General features: G+C 40.3%; 2 protein-coding genes across 2 annotated transcripts; one reads left to right on the forward strand and one right to left on the reverse strand.

Moving 5' to 3' along the window:
* Positions 1-819: 819 nt before the first annotated feature.
* On the reverse strand, positions 820-9,310 carry HINT1 (histidine triad nucleotide binding protein 1). The gene is made up of 3 exons (XM_063456954.1): positions 9,117-9,310; positions 3,514-3,618; positions 820-1,140 (listed from the first exon to the last, which is right to left on the reverse strand). Exons 1-3 carry the CDS (start codon positions 9,225-9,227, stop codon positions 976-978), a joined length of 381 nt encoding a protein of 126 aa, XP_063313024.1. The 5' UTR covers positions 9,228-9,310; the 3' UTR covers positions 820-975.
* Positions 9,311-9,810: 500 nt separating this feature from the next.
* LYRM7 (LYR motif containing 7) lies at positions 9,811-15,564 on the forward strand. Its single transcript, XM_063456955.1, has 5 exons — positions 9,811-9,865; positions 11,790-11,862; positions 12,243-12,313; positions 12,761-12,842; positions 15,348-15,564. Exons 1-5 carry the CDS (start codon positions 9,848-9,850, stop codon positions 15,410-15,412), a joined length of 309 nt encoding a protein of 102 aa, XP_063313025.1. The 5' UTR covers positions 9,811-9,847; the 3' UTR covers positions 15,413-15,564.
* The last annotated feature ends 4,482 nt before the right edge of the window (positions 15,565-20,046 follow it).

Raw genomic sequence — 20,046 nt, forward strand, 5'->3', positions numbered from 1 at the left:
GATGTAGAATTCAGGAAACAGAAGGCGGATTATGAATAAGGCACATGAGCAAACATCAAGTGTTATAAGCGATGGTGCCAAATCTGACAGCCACAAGTGGAAACTTTTCAGCAAACTGTATTTGACAGAGACAAGGGACACACAGCTATGCACTAAACCACCACATTAACCCCTTAAGGACAGACGACGGATATATTCCGTCATGATTCCCTTTTATTCCAGAAGTTGTGTCATTAAGGGGTTAAGAAGAACTGATTTTGTCACTTAAGCTAGCCCTTTCATAATTTCACCTACGTGTCACAAAAGCTTTTTCTAAAACTCCTCTCCAAGTAATACCATTGGAGACACTCTTCATCCGAGTTCCCCCCCCCCAAAAAAAAAATAATATATATAATATATATATATATATATATATATATATATATATGTCAGTTTAACAGTAGGGGTTTGAACACTAATTATGGTGGCACGTTACCTGGTTTACTGAGCTAAGGGAACAGGTCAGCTGTGTTTCCTGTAAATAAACTGCTGCATAAAAAGTTTTATATTTGAGAATATCAAAAAAGGGAAGAATAATTGGAAGCAGCCGGCATTTGTGAAATAGTTTTACTAATTATCTTTCCAGCAACAGATGCCGTTAGGCTTTGTGTCAGCACTAGAGAGTGTTAAATATTTTATTAATGTTTTATTTTTATGGTGGATACCTATAGTCGTTTTACAAAATGAGAAGACAAAGCAGTGTGATAACTTTAATGAAACAAAAACTGTGCATTGGGAATGACATAGTTAGGAAATAAGGGATCACATAGCAATTAAACTATTTTGAAAACGTGTTTTATTTCTTCCTACTCCACTTTCACATAAAAAGCTCTCAACCTACACTTTGTCCGCAAACAATGTATCAGAAACTGAAATTTAGAAATTGCATCTCATCAGACAGGACAGATTGAGGTTGCTTTGTTGGTATGCAGGCCATTAGCCTGGAGGCCAGCCCAGCTGACGTCCGCCAAGTACATGCAGGTGAACGTGGTACACAGACTGCCCACCATCTGGGCCCTCGTTAAGAATCAGTCGGTAGCCTCGTGTCAGGCCCAATTCAGCAGCGCACTTCTTGCCAACTATCATCAGGTGTCCAAGAAGCTATAAAATAAGATAATACTGTGTAATGTTTCCATTGCATAATTTGTTGCATTACTGAGAATTATGGAGCAAACACGACTTTTAAAGCAAGAGTTATTTCATCTAAAGCTCTGGAGGACAGACTGGAACAACAATACCATTTAGATAAATATGGCATCTGCACCAGTTGTGGATTGACAAGAGATCACAGAACTGAGAAGGGCCTTTAAAATAACCGGATAAAACCCAGCATTGATTAAATTCAGTAACCTCCCAATCTATAAAATTAGATGTTCCCACAGTGTTAGCTCAGTTTGCCATATAATGGAGAAATGCAGATCCAAAATGACATTGGTGGCATTATATGGAGTTTATATTTGAGAGCATATGTTTTTAAAAAAAAAAGCCCAGCTTCGAAGCAATAGCGCTTGAGCCTCTGTATGAACCCTAATGCATCATAACATTATAGTGTTGGGGCATCTGCAGTGTCAAAAAGCAACCCAAAATAAGGGACACTCCAGGCACCGAGACCACTTCTGCCCATTGGAGTTGTCTGGGTGCCAACTCCCACTACCCTTAACCCTGCAAGTGTAATTTATTGCAGTTTTTTTTTTTTTTTATAAACTGCAATAATTACCTTGCAGGGTTAACTCCTCCTCTAGTGGCTGTCTATAGCACATTTTCAATGCTTTCCTATGCAGAGCTCTAATACGCATTAGGTCTCGCCGGTGGGTGGGATTAGTCTCGCCCACCGGCTGATGTAAGGAGGGGGAGGAGCGGCGGCAACCCGAAACCACCACCGAGGGACATCGGCGGGGGTCTCAGGTAAGTGAGTGAAGGGGTTTTCACCCCTTCAGCAACTGGGAGGGAGGGAACCTGCAGTGCCAAGAAAACTGATTGTTTTCCTGGCACTGGAGAGTCCCTTTAAGCTGAATTTAGAACTGGAATTCTTAGAAGCACCACCACCTTTTCTATTCATGGCCCTGCACCCTTAAATGTGAGCACAACTCCAGCCAAACCCCAATACATGAATGAGAATTCAAAAAGGCATCTAAGAACCCCATAAGACAGCTGACTTACAAACATTTTCCTAGCAACAGCATTACATTACAGGAATTACAAGCAGACACGTTTAATGATCATAAGCATACATGCTAGAGACAATGGTTATGACAATTGCCTGTTTAGCTATTGCTCTGTGGATTCACTAATGCTCCATTAGAGTCTCCCTGGTATGCACAGGTGCAACAACCTTTCTTTGCAGCTTCAGTCCCAATGTACTCAAAGTGACCAGTCCAGAGATATTCCTAACTCTGCTTCTGACCTTGGCCTTCGTTTCCAGATTATGCTTTTTGGTCACCATTTCATCTCCGTTCAACCTTGGATTCCGAACAATTATCAACCTGTGCACGGTACTACGATATATAGTGCTTTGGTAAAAAGTGTTCCTTTTATCACCAACTGTCCTAAGGAAGTCTATTGTAAATTCGTTGTGCAAGCAGATTAAAATGTCATATTTAGAACAACTTTTCAGATTAGTTTAATCGTTATATCAGGACTGATTTTGTTATATACTATTAGAAATATATAGAGGACGATCAAATTTAAATGTGAACTATCTCCAGTTTAATAAATTAGTCACATATATTTGGAGAATAACTTAAATTTAAGGTGTTCATTGTGTGCACATAGATTTGCAGAACAATGGGATTAAGATCTTTTTCATGAATTTTACATTTTTATCTTATGACATTGTTGCGGTTATTTCTGCAAAAAAATAATAATTTACCAAAAATGTAAATATTGCATTAATATACAGACTTGTGCTACACAACTAATCCATATTTAATGCTGAATAACCTTTGAACTAGAACGTATCTTGACTAGAAAACTTCAAAAGCACTTTATAAAAAGAAATCCAATTTAAAGGGATATGCATCATTTAACAATTTTCTGAGCCTTTTATTGAATGATCACATTGATTAGACTCCCTATTTTCCCCCTGTCAGGATGCTGCAAAGTGTAGAAATATTTCAACTGCACATGTGAAAATTTGTCAGACAGGCCCACTTTTCCAACATTCCTAGGGATAGGACACTGATTGGTTGGATCAGTGTCCCCCACCCCTGGAGTTGGTGTGGAAAGCATTAGAAAGAATATAATTTAGATGCTTTTGTAAGCCTGCAAAGAGAGAATGGTCACATTCAAAGCTAAGGCTTTTGAATAAGACAATTGTCTCAAAGTGATGCATGTCTCCTCAAAATAAATCATATATTATTTAAATGTTTAAACAAATCCATAAAAAAAAAAAAACTATCTTTATCCACAATGATGTAATCAATTATGTTCAAAAAAAGTTATATATCATGCATACAAAACAGTTATTTTACTTACAGCTTCATCAGAAGCATCTGCTTCAGATAAATGTGAAATAGCCTTTTTTGGAACCACTAAAAAATGTGTCGGAGCCTGTGGGGCAATATCATGGAACGCAATGCACTAGAAGAAGAAGAAGAAGGGGGTGGGAGAGAAATATGCATTAATATTACAAAATATACTTGTGTAGATTGTATTAAAAGCATGCGTGTACACAAACCAGCATCTAAGCAATAAAGACACATATTAAAGTGAACCACTTACCTCAGCCTCCACTTTCCCACTGGGATCTCATTATAGAAGTGGGTGTTACACCTCTGTAACACCCACCTCCAGTCATCCTTCACTATTCTCTTCCCTGATTTGTCCAACGTGGAACACTTCCCCAAGTACAGCAAACCTCCCCCATGATACGGACTTTATTGACAGCATGTCAGTGATACAACATTGCCTAGCAAATGCTAGCTTGGGAGTTACCAATGACATGTAGGTGAATGCATTTTACCTGCTACTGTGGAAGGAGGGATTTAAACAAACGTCGAATGAAGTGTGGGAGCTCCCCCTCATCGACTGCTTCAGCTACGCATCTGAACTTAATATGTTTGCACTTACCAGCATCATCTGAGGCAGGGCTTGACAAATTTGTTTGGAATCCAGGAGCCAGCTAAAAAAGTATGGAGACAGTCTTTAAGATAAAGTTTCATTTTGAAAGAAAAAAACAAGACGCTATAGTCACCAGAACCACTGTAGCTTAATGTAGTTCTGGTGTCTGCAGCATGTCACTGCATGCTTTTAAAAAAAAAAAAAATATATATATATTAAGGGCTCATGATAGTACAGAAGATACAAACACTGATAAGTGTAGGATGGTATTAAAAGAGCAAGTCGGTTGTGGTGTGCCGGAACCGACGATGAGGTAGGCCTGTAAATAAAGAGGGCCCACCAAAAAGAAATGTAAAGAGAAAAGGAGTTAATAATGAGGAGTGGGTGGGAGGGTGATGCAGCGCTGACCTCGAACGATCTGGAGCCAGGTAAGGGGTGTCCCTTAAGTAGGGAAGAGGTGTGTCATACGCCCCTCCCACAATTACAGGCCAAAAGGCCTTAATACATATATATATTTTTATTTATTTTTTTTTAAACTACCTTTTCAGAGAAAATACAGTGTTTACATGGCTGCTTTGGGACACCTCTAGTCACCTCTCAGACGGCCACTAGAAGTGATTCCTAGACGCTGAACCTACGTTCAATGCCTCCATGCTCTGCATTGAGGCACTGAATGTTCCCTATAAAGATGCATCGATTCAATGAGGAGATGCGGATTGGCATAGCACAGCCTTTTGCTGCACATGCTCAATATTCTTCTAAACCTTTCCTATGGGAAAGGATTGACTTAGCGGAAAGCATAAATATTGATGATCTCAGCCACGGAGGCGGGACAAGCCACAGCGAAACCGACATGGCGTAAAAAAAAAAAAAAAAAGGTGAGTAGAAAAACCTTTCCCGTGCGTTAGTAGGGGGGCAGGTACCTACACAGGCACACACCAGAGGCAAATGCAGGCAGACATGCGGACAGAAAAAAACATTCACTATGACACACATTTTCACAAAAACTCACAAATTAACATTTTTATTTTCATTTATGTCCACCCAGCCTCCCTACATTTGGGAGAGCTGAATGGATCTTTCCCTGTGGTCCAGTGGGGCTGCTCACGTATCTACCTGCAGTTCCTCTCTTCTCCCAGCATCAGTAAACAACGCGAAGGAGCAGAGAGGAGCTGCGAGATTACTGCTCTCGCGCACTGCCTCCCACGCGGGCAAGTGGCCGGCCACCTCCCAATGCTGCCCCGTGTGGCCTTCCCTAAAAGGCTGCCAGGTCAAAATTTCATGGCGACCTGGGATTTGTCAAGCCCTGACTAAGGTATCCAGTCTGGTTGCAAATTCCCAAAAGACTGTTGTAACTGAGAATGAGCCTCTGAGGTCTGTTAATTGCTTTTAGACATTACACCATAAGAGGTATAGCAAGTGCATAAACTAAGAACCTCTTAAAGAGATCTTTAAGAAAGCACAAAACCTAAATCCATAAAGTATACACAAAGATTCCAACAGAATACCTAGATAAGTATGGTATTCTTCTGGCTATGTTAAAGGGACACCATAGTCACCTGAAAAACTTCAGCTTTAAGGACCATTATAGGCACCCACACCACTTCAGCTCAATGAAGTGGTCTGGGTTAGGGATCGACCGATATTGATTTTTTTTAAAACCGATACCGATAATCTGTGAACTTTCAGGCCGATAGCTTGCCGATATTCTGTACATTTACCATTTTGAAAAAATAAACTATTTCTAATGGTAAATTCACAAAATATACATGCCACATGTAGTGGATGCGGTGTGTTTAGACAGGGGAGCTGTGTGTGTTTGTGTAGTGGATGCAGTGTGTATTTGTGTAGTGTGTGTGTATATAATGAATGCAGAGAGTGTGTGTATATAATGAATGCAGAGAGTGTGTGTGTAGTGTGTATATATAATGAATGCAGTGTGTAGTGTGTATTTATAACTAATGCAGAGTGTGTGTGTGTAGTGTGTATATATAATGAATGCAGTGTGTATAGTGTGTATTTATAACGAATGCAGAGTGTGTAGTGTGTATATATAATGAATGCAGTGTGTGTATATATAACGAATGCAGAGTGTGTATATAATTAATGCAGTGTGTATTTCTGAAGGGATATAATTTGTGTAAAATGGGGGGGGGGGGGGAGAGGGGCATTTTGTTTATTCCCCCCTCCCTGCTTGTTACCTGGCCAAGGAGGGGGGATATAGCATTCCCTGGTGGTCCAGTGGCATGGACTGAGCAGTGGGGGCCCGCAGCAAGCTCTTACTTACCTCCCAGGAGCTCCTCCAGCTCCCCGTGTAAATATTGCGTGCTGCGTGGAGCGTTGCCATGGTAACCCGTGGCAACACTGACGGCCGCGGGACTCACAAGACTTAGACAGGGAGCTGCTGGGAGGTAAGTAAGAGCTTGCTGCAGGCCCCCCCAGGACGGCCGGGCTTGTGATGGGACCGGCAGTCCTTTTATGTATTGTCGGCAATATCGGTATCTCTATTGGCCGATACCAATATTGCCGAAAATACCGAATATCGGAAGATAATATCGGTGAAACCGATAACCGGTCGATCCCTAGTCTGGGCGCCAGGTAGATCTAGGGTTAACCCTGCAGCTGTAAACATAGCAGTTTCATAGAAACTGCTATGTTTACAATAGGGTTAATCCAGCTTCTAGTGGCTGTCTCATTGACAGCCGCTAGAGGCGCTTCCGTGCGTCTCACTGTGAAAATCAGTGAGAAGACGCCAGCGTCCATAGGAAAGCATTGAGAATGCTTTCCTATGGACTGACTGAATGCGCGCACGGCTCTTTACATGCATGTGGCGGAAGAGGGAGGAGAGTCCCCAGCGCCGACAGAGCCCGGCACTGGAGAAAGTTAAGCCTTTAACCCCTTCCTCCCCCTAGAGCCCAGTGGGAGGGGGGCCATATTAACACTAAACGAGTTTGTTTTCCTGGCACTATAGTGGTCCTTTAATGACATTGTTCAGGTGAGAATAGCTCCCTGCAGCCTTTCATGTAAACCCTGTATTTTCTGAGAAAATACAGGGTTTACATAAGAACCTAGGAACACCTCCAGTTACAGTCACTCAGACTGGCACCAGAGAGACTTACGAGTTCATGGATGCCTAATTCGCATCATCATCACGTTTGAGGTCTTCACGCTTGGGTGAATACATCAAACGTGCTATCAGGAGACACTGAACTTGCCTCCTGTATCCTTAGTAACCCAGACCCTGTCAGCAATCAGAGCCGACAGTGTGGGAGAAAACGATGATCTGCACACAGTGTCGGCTCGAGCTGACAGGCAGAAGGCTACAAGTTAGATATAGCGTGTGTGTATTGTATACAAACACTACATATAGGAGATCTCTATATATAGTGTTTGCATACAAACTTTTGGCTTTGGAGGGTGCAGGCATAGACAGCGAGCTGAGCGGTCAGTCAGCTCAGCTCGCGAACGCGCCTAGCGCGCACATGCACGGTAGAGCTCAGTTATTTCATAGGGCGGCATTCAGTGCTGCTCTATGAAGAACCTGATTGGTGCAGCGCGAAGGTGCGCATGAGCACCAGAGAGCGATGACGCTTCTCAAAGAAAAGCGTGTGTTTGGCACCTGCTATTTCGTAATTTTGACGAAAAAGGGGGCATGGCCTGCAGAGGAGCTCGGCGCTGGAACGGAGGTAAGTTTTAATGATAAAAAGCACTCTAATTTTTTTATTTCAGACTAATTTAAAAGCAAGAAAAAGTCTAGGGGGCCTGTGTTTCTTGCTTCTATATGTGGACTGTAGTGATCCTTTAATATATGTTATGCAGGACTTCAGTTTTAATTTCTACAACAATTCAATTATTTTTAATTGCAAGGATTGATTAGCAAATTTACTCTTATGTACTCCACTGTACCGTGGGGATAGATTTAGCATTAGTAGATCACAGCAACCAGGTCTATTTTCAGCAGTGGACTGGACTATGCACTCTGCCAAATGCAAATAGCAGAAAGTGCAAATAGCATGACCTTTGCTTACATAGCAAAACATCAGGTGTCTAAATATGATAGCAACAAAAATTAAAAAAGTTAATATGCATTTTTTACATTATATATTCCATGTGAACAAATGTACACATTCCTACATAGCAACAGCTATATGTTTCAAGTATAAACGTTGAAAATAAATCTGGCTCCAAACTTTAGCTGGCTCCTAGATTTCAAGCAAATATGTCAAGCCCTGCCCTATGCCATCCATCTGAAAGGCAGAGCAACACAGAGTGATGTGAGGGAGCCTTTACAAGAGGAGCTAAGCATAAAATACACTTTACTGCAAGAAGTTGGTACTCTTCCCAGCAAAGTACAAGTAGACAGCAATGAAGAAATAAGCTCTTAATTAAAACAGATTAGTTAGAGGTTTCAAAAAAATTCCACAGAATATTTTTCCATATGAAAAATTTATATTTTTGTAACAGACTAAAATCTAAATGGTAAAATGTAATCAAAAAAAGCGGATGAAAAAAAAAGAAAAACACCCGCAAAAATAAATAAATAAATGCAAAAGGGAAAACGCCACCTCCCATTCATCTGTAGTTCAGATTTGGCTATTTTACTGTAAATATTGTCATTGGGGCAAACTGATGGGTACAATGTGTTGTTTAGTACATAAGACGCATTATTGCGTTGTCCTCAATAATTGGGTGCAGTGATGAGGGATTACTAGAAAGGAATAAAATAACTGTATCTATAACTTGGCAAGCAGGGTGTCATTCTCTAGCACAATGAATAAATGAAATGTCACTTCTGTGGAGTGCCACCGTAAGATTTTTCCCATGACGGGTGCATCTTAATCCAATGAAGTTACTACTAAATTCCTGCACAGTAACCAAACATAAGATACATTTCTTGTGCAAGTGAAAAAAGTCTGGCGCCACTTTCCTGCAGTAGTTATGGTTTCCCCTAATGATGTCAGATTAATTCCCAGCAGCCTCGCCCAATCTTTATTTCGCACCCCTGACACATCACATACTTGTTCGTCCTCATAGAAAATGTTGGCCGGAATTTCCTTTCGGATGATTTTGCCAAAGATCGTGTCCCCCCCAGGGCGGGCAGTCTGGGCTTTGCTGATTTCATCAGCCATGACTGCTGCAGTGAGGCTGCCTACAGCAGATGGAACACCAGGGGGTGTGAATGGAACGTCAGGGAGCACGTGGAACGCGACACCGGAACAGAGAGCACCGCGCTACACACTAGAGACAAATATCGAATGTAGGCTCCAGAATCAAACGCAACCATTTACCTGGAGACCAATACTATCTGCTCTAACAAGCTGCCTTACGTCACGAACATCGTTGCTGGATGTACAACTCAATGACGTAGCATCTTAACTCTTATAGCAAAATACTGATGTGCACACGTGCCAGTAACCCTTTAATCTGCAGCTTGTCATATTAGAAGGGGCACAATAACTCCCCCTCCTCAGCCATTATAATAATTATACTGCTGGGCTGGATTTCATGTGCCTGTCTAAATTTGATCCTATTTAATGTACAATCTTACATTCAGAGTTCTGCTGAGATAAGTAAAATCTAGCACGTTGGCCAATTAAAGATGGCGGCAAATGCTTCAGACTGGCAACGTGACGTAGTTGCAATGGGCGGGGCAACATGTTGGAGTACACAGCAGTTGGGTAATGACGAGCAGGGAGTAGGCGGAGTTACATGACCTAGTGTTGGGGGGAGGTATCTGTGTGTATGAGGCATGGAGAGTAGGATGAAGGTGAGTTTGGTGTATCAGTCGTGTAGGGATAGGCAACCTTCGTCTCTCCAGATGTTGTGGACTACATCCCCCATAATGCTCTTACACACATAATGCTGGCAATGCATCATGGGAGGTGTAGTCCAAAACATCTGCAGTGCCGAAGGTTGCCTATGCCTGGCCGGTGTTATATATTATTGTATTATAACTAAATACTCTGGCAAAAGCATAACGCGATTTAAGTGTCAAGATGTGGTGAATTAATCATTTTATTTGTCTTTAAATGTAACCTCCAACATCTCTTGAACAAGTAGGTTTGGGTTTATGCATGAAAAGTAATTCCAGGGGCAAAGGTGTAAACATGGAGCAATCTCCATGGGAACCGATGTAATATTCCTGGGGTCTGCTCCATTTTTAGTGTTGCCCCAGAATGTTTATTTTGTGTCTCTGTAAATGCATCTGTATGTATAACTGTAATCAGATTCCATACACTAAACAGAGAGTGAGTCAAGGTCCAAATTGTAAAATGCATCCTGCTAAAATAGTCAGGTATTTTGACCAAACTCTCTGAATGTGTTTTTTTTTTTTTGTGTGTGTGTTTTTTTTTAATTTGGTATGGCTATACCATCAAAGTTAAAGGACTACTCCAAACACCAAAAATAATGCAGGGGATGTAGTAGTTATGGTGCCAGGAGTACCCTCGGACCCCCGCTCCCTAATTGCTAGTAGTCAAACTGGTTACTTTTACTTTACTTTTGGTCTGCATGGTGCTGCTCCCACCTCCACTACTTCAATGAGAGAGCTGGAAGCTCCTATGCAGAAGCTTATTGAAAGGGAAACTATATAGGTTTGGAATACAAAATTGTAATCCTAGCCTATATTGCCCCTTTCGCTCTGGTGCTAAACTGTGCAAGAGTGTGAGTCGTTGTTTGCCTCATCACTAGGGTATAACTGACTTACAGAGGACTACATTATTAACTGCATGTAACCACTTAAAAAAGTAAATATTGCATGGTCCATTCTATTGGAAGTTTAGAATACATATCCTTGCCGGATGAAGATATGCTGGTAGTTATTTTTTTTTGGTCTGTGGACCTAGGAGCAGAGGGCCTGCCCTCGCACCTGCATTATGCCAAGTGAGCTCCTTTTCACATTATTATTATTATTATTATCCACGCATTATTATTGCTGTGATCACAGTGTGCTCTGCACTGTGTATATTTGGAGAATCTCTCTGCTAATGCCCACATTGATACCAGAAAGCTAGGACTACTGTTATGGTATAAGGGTAACAGAAGTTTACAGGTGGCTTGGATTAGGGAGCACGAATAACTGGCAAAGACTGTAACTCCTTTGATACACAGACAGATGATGGCTTATTAATCATAAGTCTCCTATCAGACCGTCCTGACCTAGGACTACCAAACAGGGTGCATTGTTGGCTATGTGTCATTACAGCTTTGGTTAACAGAAACATGACCCCCAAAATAAGGCTAATAAGATATACTATTACCTCTGGTGTTTACAAAAGATGTGTTTTTGTGTAGTAAGTTGGGCTCTAAAAATGCAGCGGGCATCTTCTTCAGTAGCACTTATCAGGAGAAATGCACAACATAATTACAATGAGTACAATGTACAATACTGTGAAATAATTAGGTGGAAAATGACCCCTGAGTAAATGGTATGTGCCAAACTGTGGTATGCATTTATGCAGTGATTTGGGCTGCTAAAATGCCAAATGGTATGTGCCAAACTGTGGTATGCATTTATGCAGTGATTTGGGCTGCTAAAATGCCAAATGCAACCCGTCATCAATATTATACGTGTTTTGTTTTAAAATTTGCATCTCTTAGTAAAATTGTAGTGGTTATGATGTTTGCAGGTGCCTTTTGAGGATTTTAAATTTGTTCTCTAATATGGTTTTAATGTGTTTCTTCTTTGATAGGTACTGAAGCTTTTTAAAACTTTGCACAGGACCAGACAACGTGTGTTTCAAAATGATAGCAGAGCATTGGGAGGTAAATATTTCTAAAAAGTTGGATTTCAAAATGAATATGTTCTCTGCCTGAGGCGCCATTAGCATACCCAAAGACTTTAATGATCATTGTGTGGTATATTTATATAGAGGTATGTATATTTCATTTTACAATAACACAGATTGCAACTATCAATTTCTTTTTATTTTGTTTTTCCTTTGCTTTCTCTAGAATTTTTTTTTAAATTACTTTTCTGTTCAATTGAAGTCAAGTTACATAACAAAAACGTCTGTCCAGGGTTAAGACTGTGTGCTAACCTCGTTGAAGTCTGTGTGCTTATCCAAAAGGGTGATGGCAAAAACAATCTCGATCCTATTTAATATATATGTAAAAATAAACAAAACATTTTTTTGTTTTTTAAGCTGGGAGACAGAAAATCAATGAAGAGTTCAAAAAGAACAAAAGTGAAAGTTCTCCAGTGAAAATATCAGAGGTAATAAAGACATTTCATTTTGAAAACATACTAAAAACCACTATAGCCTCCTAGTACAGTATTATATTACATATCTAGCCTGATAATTACTTTGGTATTATTATAAAGTTGCCATCACATTCAGATTTAATTTAGATTTTAAAAATCAACAACCTGATTAAATAGGATTAAGTTATGCAATAACAGTGGACAATGGATTTACTACATAGATAATAAATGCATGGGTGTAATGTATTTTGCATGCACATTGGTTCCATTAATGAAAAAAGAATGAATTTGCTAAACCTAGTTCATGATATAAGTCCAGTAAATACAATTTTTAAAAATGTATCTATAATGCATTAAAAAGTTGGCAAATCCACACCAATTCGTGAAATATAGGATTTGGAAACAGGAATGGTCCACACTCAGTTAAAGCACTTTTATTTTATATTTGTGTTAATATAGTTAATAAAAATTGGAGCAGATGTGGAACTTATTCTCAGAACAACTGTTATCCAAGGAATTCACACAGATTCTCACACAATAGGTAAGCACTGTCCTGATTCCCTGACCTCTACATACCCAATTAATAATTCTGATCTAATTGCAGTAGCTAAGTAGTATGATCCTTTTTTTCTGAAGTGCATTTTGTGTCTGGAGCCTATCATATTTATGGCAGTTTATAAAAGTGCTGATTTCAATACAAATTAACACTTTTGTATTTTGGGGACAGAGACAGAAAGCCACGGGTTTTTTTTGTTTTGTTTTTTTGGTCAATCTTTGTTTTATTGAGGTATGGAAAAAAGTGAGTAGTCAGAGTAAGAGTAGAGGCTTTGCTCAAAAGAGCCCGTCTCTGCCCCCCGGCCTTCTTCACGTTCCTCTCAGTATTAGTGTTGGAAACATGTGCTTCCAAAAGCATTAAGAACTCCTCTTGAGCCATTCAAGTAAACACTCCATCATATTGTATTGGTCTCCGCAGGGCTGCATGTAAGTATGCTCCGACATTTGAGGCACGTCCACCATCTTGACAGGATCGCCGCCTGTGTTATGTAAACTGCAGGAACCAGCCAAGGTGCGTTCGTTGGGCCAGTGGGGACCAGGGTAACCCCCACCGGTCCAAAGGGAGGGGGGAAACAGGACCAGGAAGACGTTCCTTCCAGGAGCCACACTGAGTCAATATTTGAGTAAGCAAGGCATCGGCCGTCCGCCTAATCCCTCAGTTGAGTAGGCCGGGTGCTTAATCTCCCAGCTGGGCTGCACTGTGTCCAAACAAGGGTTCTGCAGGCGTTGAAGAGAGGCGTAACATAAGTAGGACACAGATTTTGACTTTTAAGAACAAAAAGAGTTGAGTTTTTGCTTAGTTTTAGGAAAATAAGAGAAATCAGGCAAGAGCCTGTCAGACATGCGGCCAGCCAACTCGGCGGTCTGGCCCTGCCCCCGGGTTTTCTTTCTTTTCCATTTCCATGGAGCTAACAGAATTCAGCAGTCACACTGTGCCTTTCCCCATTCTCAATGAGCTGTTTTATGAACTTGTGGCTCCAATACAGAGGCTTCTCAATATTCACCCTGTAATTGGAGCATTCCCCTGTACAGAGAGAGAGCCTGTACCGGGGAAAAATATATTCTGCCAGACCAATGAAAGGAAAACCCATATTTCATTTTGTGTATAGCTATATCTCACAGTCAAGCCTTTGGCTAATTTCCAAGTTAAAGGAAGAAAAAATCCCTAGAACAGGGATAGATTCAGTGTGTCCAGTTTATATCTCGAAAGGGGATAACCCTTATAATGTAAAGCCTGACTGGAGCGTTATGTAGGGAATTGAGAGCTTTTCTTTGTTTAATCGACTATCTTAACTGAGGATGTACCTCATCACTAGTAGATAACATTTAGCTACTGTGTAATATTTGAGTTAACCTTATCCTCTAGTGTAGCCGTTTCAACTGTGACGAATATGCCTCTTTACCTTTAGCTAATACCTCCCCACAGAGGATTGATTCGATCTCAGCATACTGTGGGGGTTTCTTATGCTATATGGGGTTTAAGAGTGACCCTCTATAGAGCCACTGTTTGTGTGCATCTATTTAGGCATTTTTGAGAGCTTTTCCTCTGCTCACAACGACTATCTTAACTATGGATGTACCTCATTACTAGTAGACAGTATTTAGCTACTTTGTAACATTGAGTTAACTTTATCCTCCAGTATAGCCGTTTCAACTGTGACGAGTATGCCTCCTTACCTTTAGCTTATACCTCCCTACTGAGGATTTATTTGGTCTCAGCATTTTTGGGGGGTTCCTTATGCTATATGGGTTTTAGGAGTAAGCTTCTATATAGCCACTGTTTGTGTGCACCTATTTAAGCATTATACATACCGTCTATTTAAGCCTCTCCCTTGCTCCCTGAGCTATCTATTTATCCTCCCCCCTGTTTTTTGAGTGGGTTTATATATTTTTTACTCACTTTTTTTCTTTTTTGTTCGTTTTATATTGTTCATGGTTCTGTATACTGATTAAATATATTTTTTATTTTCAATACTACAGTGACAGACAATCCAGTTTTATATCTCACAAGTGTTCTCTGAGACATCCTGTCTGAAGTCTACACTTTTTCCTAATTTCCAAGTTGCCTGGCGGGTAATCCGTTACAGAGACTTTAAATACTGTCTTTTTACTAGATTTCTTAACAAACCCGAAGGTTCTAACAAATCAAATTATTTGTCATCTACGCCCGAATAAATCGAGCCATCTGAGATTTACCTGTTTAGTCTTATTCATTGAATAAGACTTATTCATTGAATAAGACTCCACATGTAAATCCCAGACTGATTGATTCGTTCGGGTGTAGATTAAAAGGGATTTTGATTAGTTTGACCCACCTGAAAAACATTTGTGCACATGTCTACTTTTTCTTATGGTCGTGCAAATACTGCCTCACACCAAAACAAAAACTGCATGTAAAGTACTGATCTGTTGTGACAATCAGGTTTGATGTATTGCGTTTTGCTCTCTATTGCATGTCAATTCTTCTAACAGACTACCATTTCTCTTACAGTTTTACAACCAAGAGAAGAAGTTATGCTAGACAATGAACCATATTGTGATGGTCCAAAAAAATAAGACTTAAGGATCTTTTTTTTAAATATATTTTTATTCAGTTTTATATATCCCATTGGTTTTTAGTGTGTATTTTTTGTTTTATTAATTTTTATTTTACTTTTTTGTAAAACGGTTTAATGGTTCACATCTTTATAATTTGTAAAATGTGTTGCCGTTGCAAAGAATTTTGGCCTGGGAATTCTGTCACAGTCTGAATTAATTAAATCTCCATTCTCTGTTTGGAATACACATACCAAAATCTCTACAGTAGTTTACAAGAAGCAAATCTTACTTAATAGAATTAGTTACAGCATGGTTTACTTGGCTCTTCCGTGCCATTTACCTGTTTTTTAAGCAACTGCCTGTTTTGCCTATTGCAAAAATTCAGCGACTGTGAGTCAAAAATTAGACTATCATGGTATTGAAATATGTTTCTTCAAAAACTGCTGGCTTGTTTCTTTCCCTTAAATATCTAAACTATAATTTTAAGCGGTTATTAAATAATTTTTCTTAAAGTTTATTTCTTACTTTTTTCTGACTCTCCTTTATATGCATACATGGAGCTGAGAGGGTTATGTGATGATTGTCCCCTCAGTAAAGGGATACTAAGCTTTAGTCTAATAAAGCAATGTTGGTGTATAATACATTACATTATATTTAGAATTATTTTAGATTAGTTTATCAGTTATATCAGAACAGATTTTTGTTATAGACCATTTAGGAATATATAGATGTTGATGAAATTATTCCACGGTGAACGATTTACATTTTACTATGTTGGTTACTCATGTTTGGAGAACAACATAAATTCATCATTGTGTGTACATAGAGTTGCAGAATAAAAATGGGAGTTTTTTCTGTTTGTTCATTTTATAACATTTATGCTGTGAAAAAAGTGCATATAATCACTTCAGACCCAAGTACAATTAATTTGGATTAATGGGATTAATTTACCATAACATGTATATATTGTATTAATATACAACCTGCTGCATAACTAAGCAAATGTCATGCTGAATACATGTCTGTACTATAATGTATCTTAAATAGTAAACTATCTTTCAATAGATTTATTCTACTTGGTCTTTCATCCATCTATTTGGGTAAAGTGTGTGTGTTTGGTTTGCTAAACCCACTATAGTCCATTGCTTACAATGTTTTGAATACTGTTGGTTGTTGTTGTTGTTTTTTTATTTTTTTAAAGACCTTTTTTAAGTCCTTTTGAGAAAGTTACTAAAAATGGCAGGTTACACTCTGTTTTACTCACAGCAAAATAACGGGCACTCACAAAATATTTCAACTCTTGAATCGGGATCCATATAAAACAACTTTTATTATAAAAATAAACACATGCATCACTTTCATGGGGAGGAGACAAGAAAGACAGATAACAAAGTCCTAACGTATCGTGTGGATTACCAAACCTAATCATGGTTGTAAACTGCAATGTGCAATCCCCATTCGTAGCCCAAACTCCGTTTCAACTGTCAGAAGATACACTTCCCACTTAACCCGTAAAATTTAAATTATAGAAACATAGAAAATCAATCAAACCCTAAACTACATTGCAGATATATAAAAGATATTTCAAATCTAAAATTCAAGTATAAACATCCAAATTGACATTTGACTAGCTATACACGAAGAGGCCACAGCGTCAGCGATTATTACCCTCAGACATTTAAAGAACAAAAAGGACAAACCTTAGGCTTCATTATATCATGTATCAGTATATTGACACTGTCATTGCAAGATGTAAATAATATATATTGGAGCAATTTTTTATTTTTGTTGTGCAGGTAGGTACAAAGCATGGTTATGCGCCACAGTGAGTGGTACCTTGTAGCTAGAGGTATGTGCCCGCTTAGTGGTGAGGGCTTGTCGTCCTTGTTAGGTATTTTGGTCAGGTATAGCCTTTATGTGGTCTGTGGGTTACTGTGGCGGTAGTTCCCTTACCGGCTCGTAGTGTGCGTGTGGAATTATCCGGGCCGTACCTTGTTATGAGTGGTGTTCGGGAGGCAGGTTCCCTATACGGGAAGGTCCGGCCATGCTATGTTTCGCCGTGTGTGTTACGCCTGGCTGTGTCAGGTGTTGCCGTGTGCTCGTCACTGTGATCCTGTCAGGCGGGGGGGGAGGTAAGTCATGGCCTATCGGTCATTCAATCGGTGGAGGTATGAATGTAATGTCGCGTCCAGTCGGCAACTATACATAGGTGAACTAACGGTGAGAAACAAGTAAAGTAAAAAGAAAACATATGGGTTAATGAAATGTCCTTATTGGGACGTGACTGCTTCAGGTTGCTGTAGCTTCAGCTTGGTCCCGGTTCGCTCTGCGTGGGACAAAGGGTTGCACCCGGTCAGGATTCCACTGGTGAGTCGAAGCAGACCCGGCTTGGTTCGCCGTGGGTTGGAGAGAATCTTTAGCCATGCCCAGGGTGTGTAGCAAGGCTGCTGCATCTTCGAGGGAGCTCACTGTGTACCTGGTCTCATTCTGCTGGAGCCATATAGCTCGTGTCTTCAGCCATTTGTAGGGTAGTTTTTTGCTGTTGCAACAGCATGGTAAACGGCCTGAGCGACCAACGCCAGGCAAGTGTGCTTCCAGTCAGGTCAGCATAAAACGAGAGTCATCTTCTCAAACTTATAAGGGGAGCACTCCCTGGTCGCTGCCACGACCGCCATCTTATCTTTAAGGTGCTGGAATCTTATGATGAGGTCTCGGGAAGCCGCGGCAGGTGCCTTCGCTGGTTTCGGGGCTCGGAAGAAGCCGTCCAACTGCGCTGTCTTGGCGTGTCGCGGCGGTAGCAGAGCCGTTAATAGACGCCTCAGCATGTGTGGGAGCTCCGCGGCCAGGATATCTTCCGGGATGCCTCGAATTTTTAAATTCTTGGCTCGCCTTGCGTCCTCTATTGCTGCGAACTGGCGCTCATGCCTGTCATTTTGGCTTTTGAGGCCTTGTACCTCTTGCTGTAATGCAGCTATCTGGGATGTGTGGCCTGTGGTCGATGTCTCCAGGGTTCCGATTCTCCCCGCTAAGCCTTGAATGTCGGCCCAGAGGGACGCAACGTCCGTTTGGAGAGTCCGTTGGAGGTCGGCTAGCAGGGACTTTAGAACCGCCGTTGTCACCGGTGAGGTGTCCGCTTCCCGGGCACTCGGCCTTGGCGTTGCCATCTGAGGTAAGACTGGTGTTTCCTCCCCGGAGGAGAAATCATCTGACAGTTCAGAAAAGGTCTCAGGGTAGGCGGCCATTTTGGGCCCGGGCGCCCCCTGCGTGTGTCGGAAGAGTTCCGCGATGTCGGAGCCCTGTCTCGGTTTATCCGGCCTGGGCTTCTTCGTTTTACGCCCCATCTTGACGGCCAGGTGCCTGGCGATCTTGTGGGCTGTAAGGTTGCCGGTTTGGAGGTGGCAAACTGGTGAATTTGCTTTGGTTTTGACTGGTACAGCAGGAGCCCATGTGCCATGCGACTTTCCAGCTCGGCTGTTAACTCCGCCCCCTATTGGAGCAATTTTATATTCATAATTAAAGGACACTCCGGGCACCAATATAGCTTTATTGCATTTGACAGATTTTGGCCTCATTAATATGCTGTATTTTTATTTTTATTTTTTTACCCACGCCTCTCATGCAATAAGGCTTCCTTATCAAAGGTATGCACAAGGAAGTCTTTCTGACAATCTTTTTCTGGAGTGAGGGGTGTGGCTAAAGAGTCAGGTTTATGATGCAGCCTTCTGAAAAACATTTATTTTATGCAAAAACTATAAAGATTTAAGCATTAAAAAAACAAGTATATTAATGAGGTCAAAACTTTTTTAAATGCCTTAAAAAGGCCGGAGTGTCCCTTTAATGACCAAGGCAAAACGCTTAGAATGTCCTTTTACATCAGTAACACCTATTTGCTAAACAGGAGTTTAGATGGACGAACGTATAAAATCTTTAATTTAATCCCATGTGTTCTCAGATCGTTAAAGAGGCAGTATATCAAAACTATGCAACATGAAAATAGAAACAAAATCAGGTAATATGTACAAAGAAACAAAACAAAAATAATCTCAAATGTTTATAAATGTAAAGTCAATACAAAAAATTAATCACTAAAATTCTAGTTCACTCACAGATTGACCCCTGAAGCTATACAATTATAAAATACATAAATTGAATTAACACCAATATTATACCATCAAGAGGCTTTAACCCCTTAAGGACACATGACGTGTGACATGTCATAATTCCCTTTTATTCCAGAAGTTTGGTCCTTAAGGGGTTAAATAACAAAATAAGGAACATCCCACTCCAAATTTAGGCCAAAATACCTTCTACTATGTAAATAATAGTCAAACCTGCACAAATTTCCACCACCGCTAGACAATGGTTAATGACACTGGATGCCTGATATTTAAATAGGGTAATTAAAAGTAAAATCTTTAAAGAACTAAAAATGACAGTCACTACCAATGGAATGTGCCTGGTGATTGCATTCTTTTTTTATATTTGCTTCCAAATTGCCTTAATATGTTTGTTACCAAAACAAACTTGCTTTATATTGATGCTGGCATTGCGTAGTGTTGTTTGTTAATCTGTACAATGTTACAATAAGAGTAAGTGTCAATATGTGTATTTCTGAAAATGGAAGTCTCTACAAAATAAGGTTTAAGGGGGGG

This window comes from Pelobates fuscus, chromosome 5 (assembly GCF_036172605.1).
Source record: "Pelobates fuscus isolate aPelFus1 chromosome 5, aPelFus1.pri, whole genome shotgun sequence".
In the NCBI taxonomy this organism is placed as follows: Eukaryota; Metazoa; Chordata; class Amphibia; order Anura; family Pelobatidae; genus Pelobates; species Pelobates fuscus.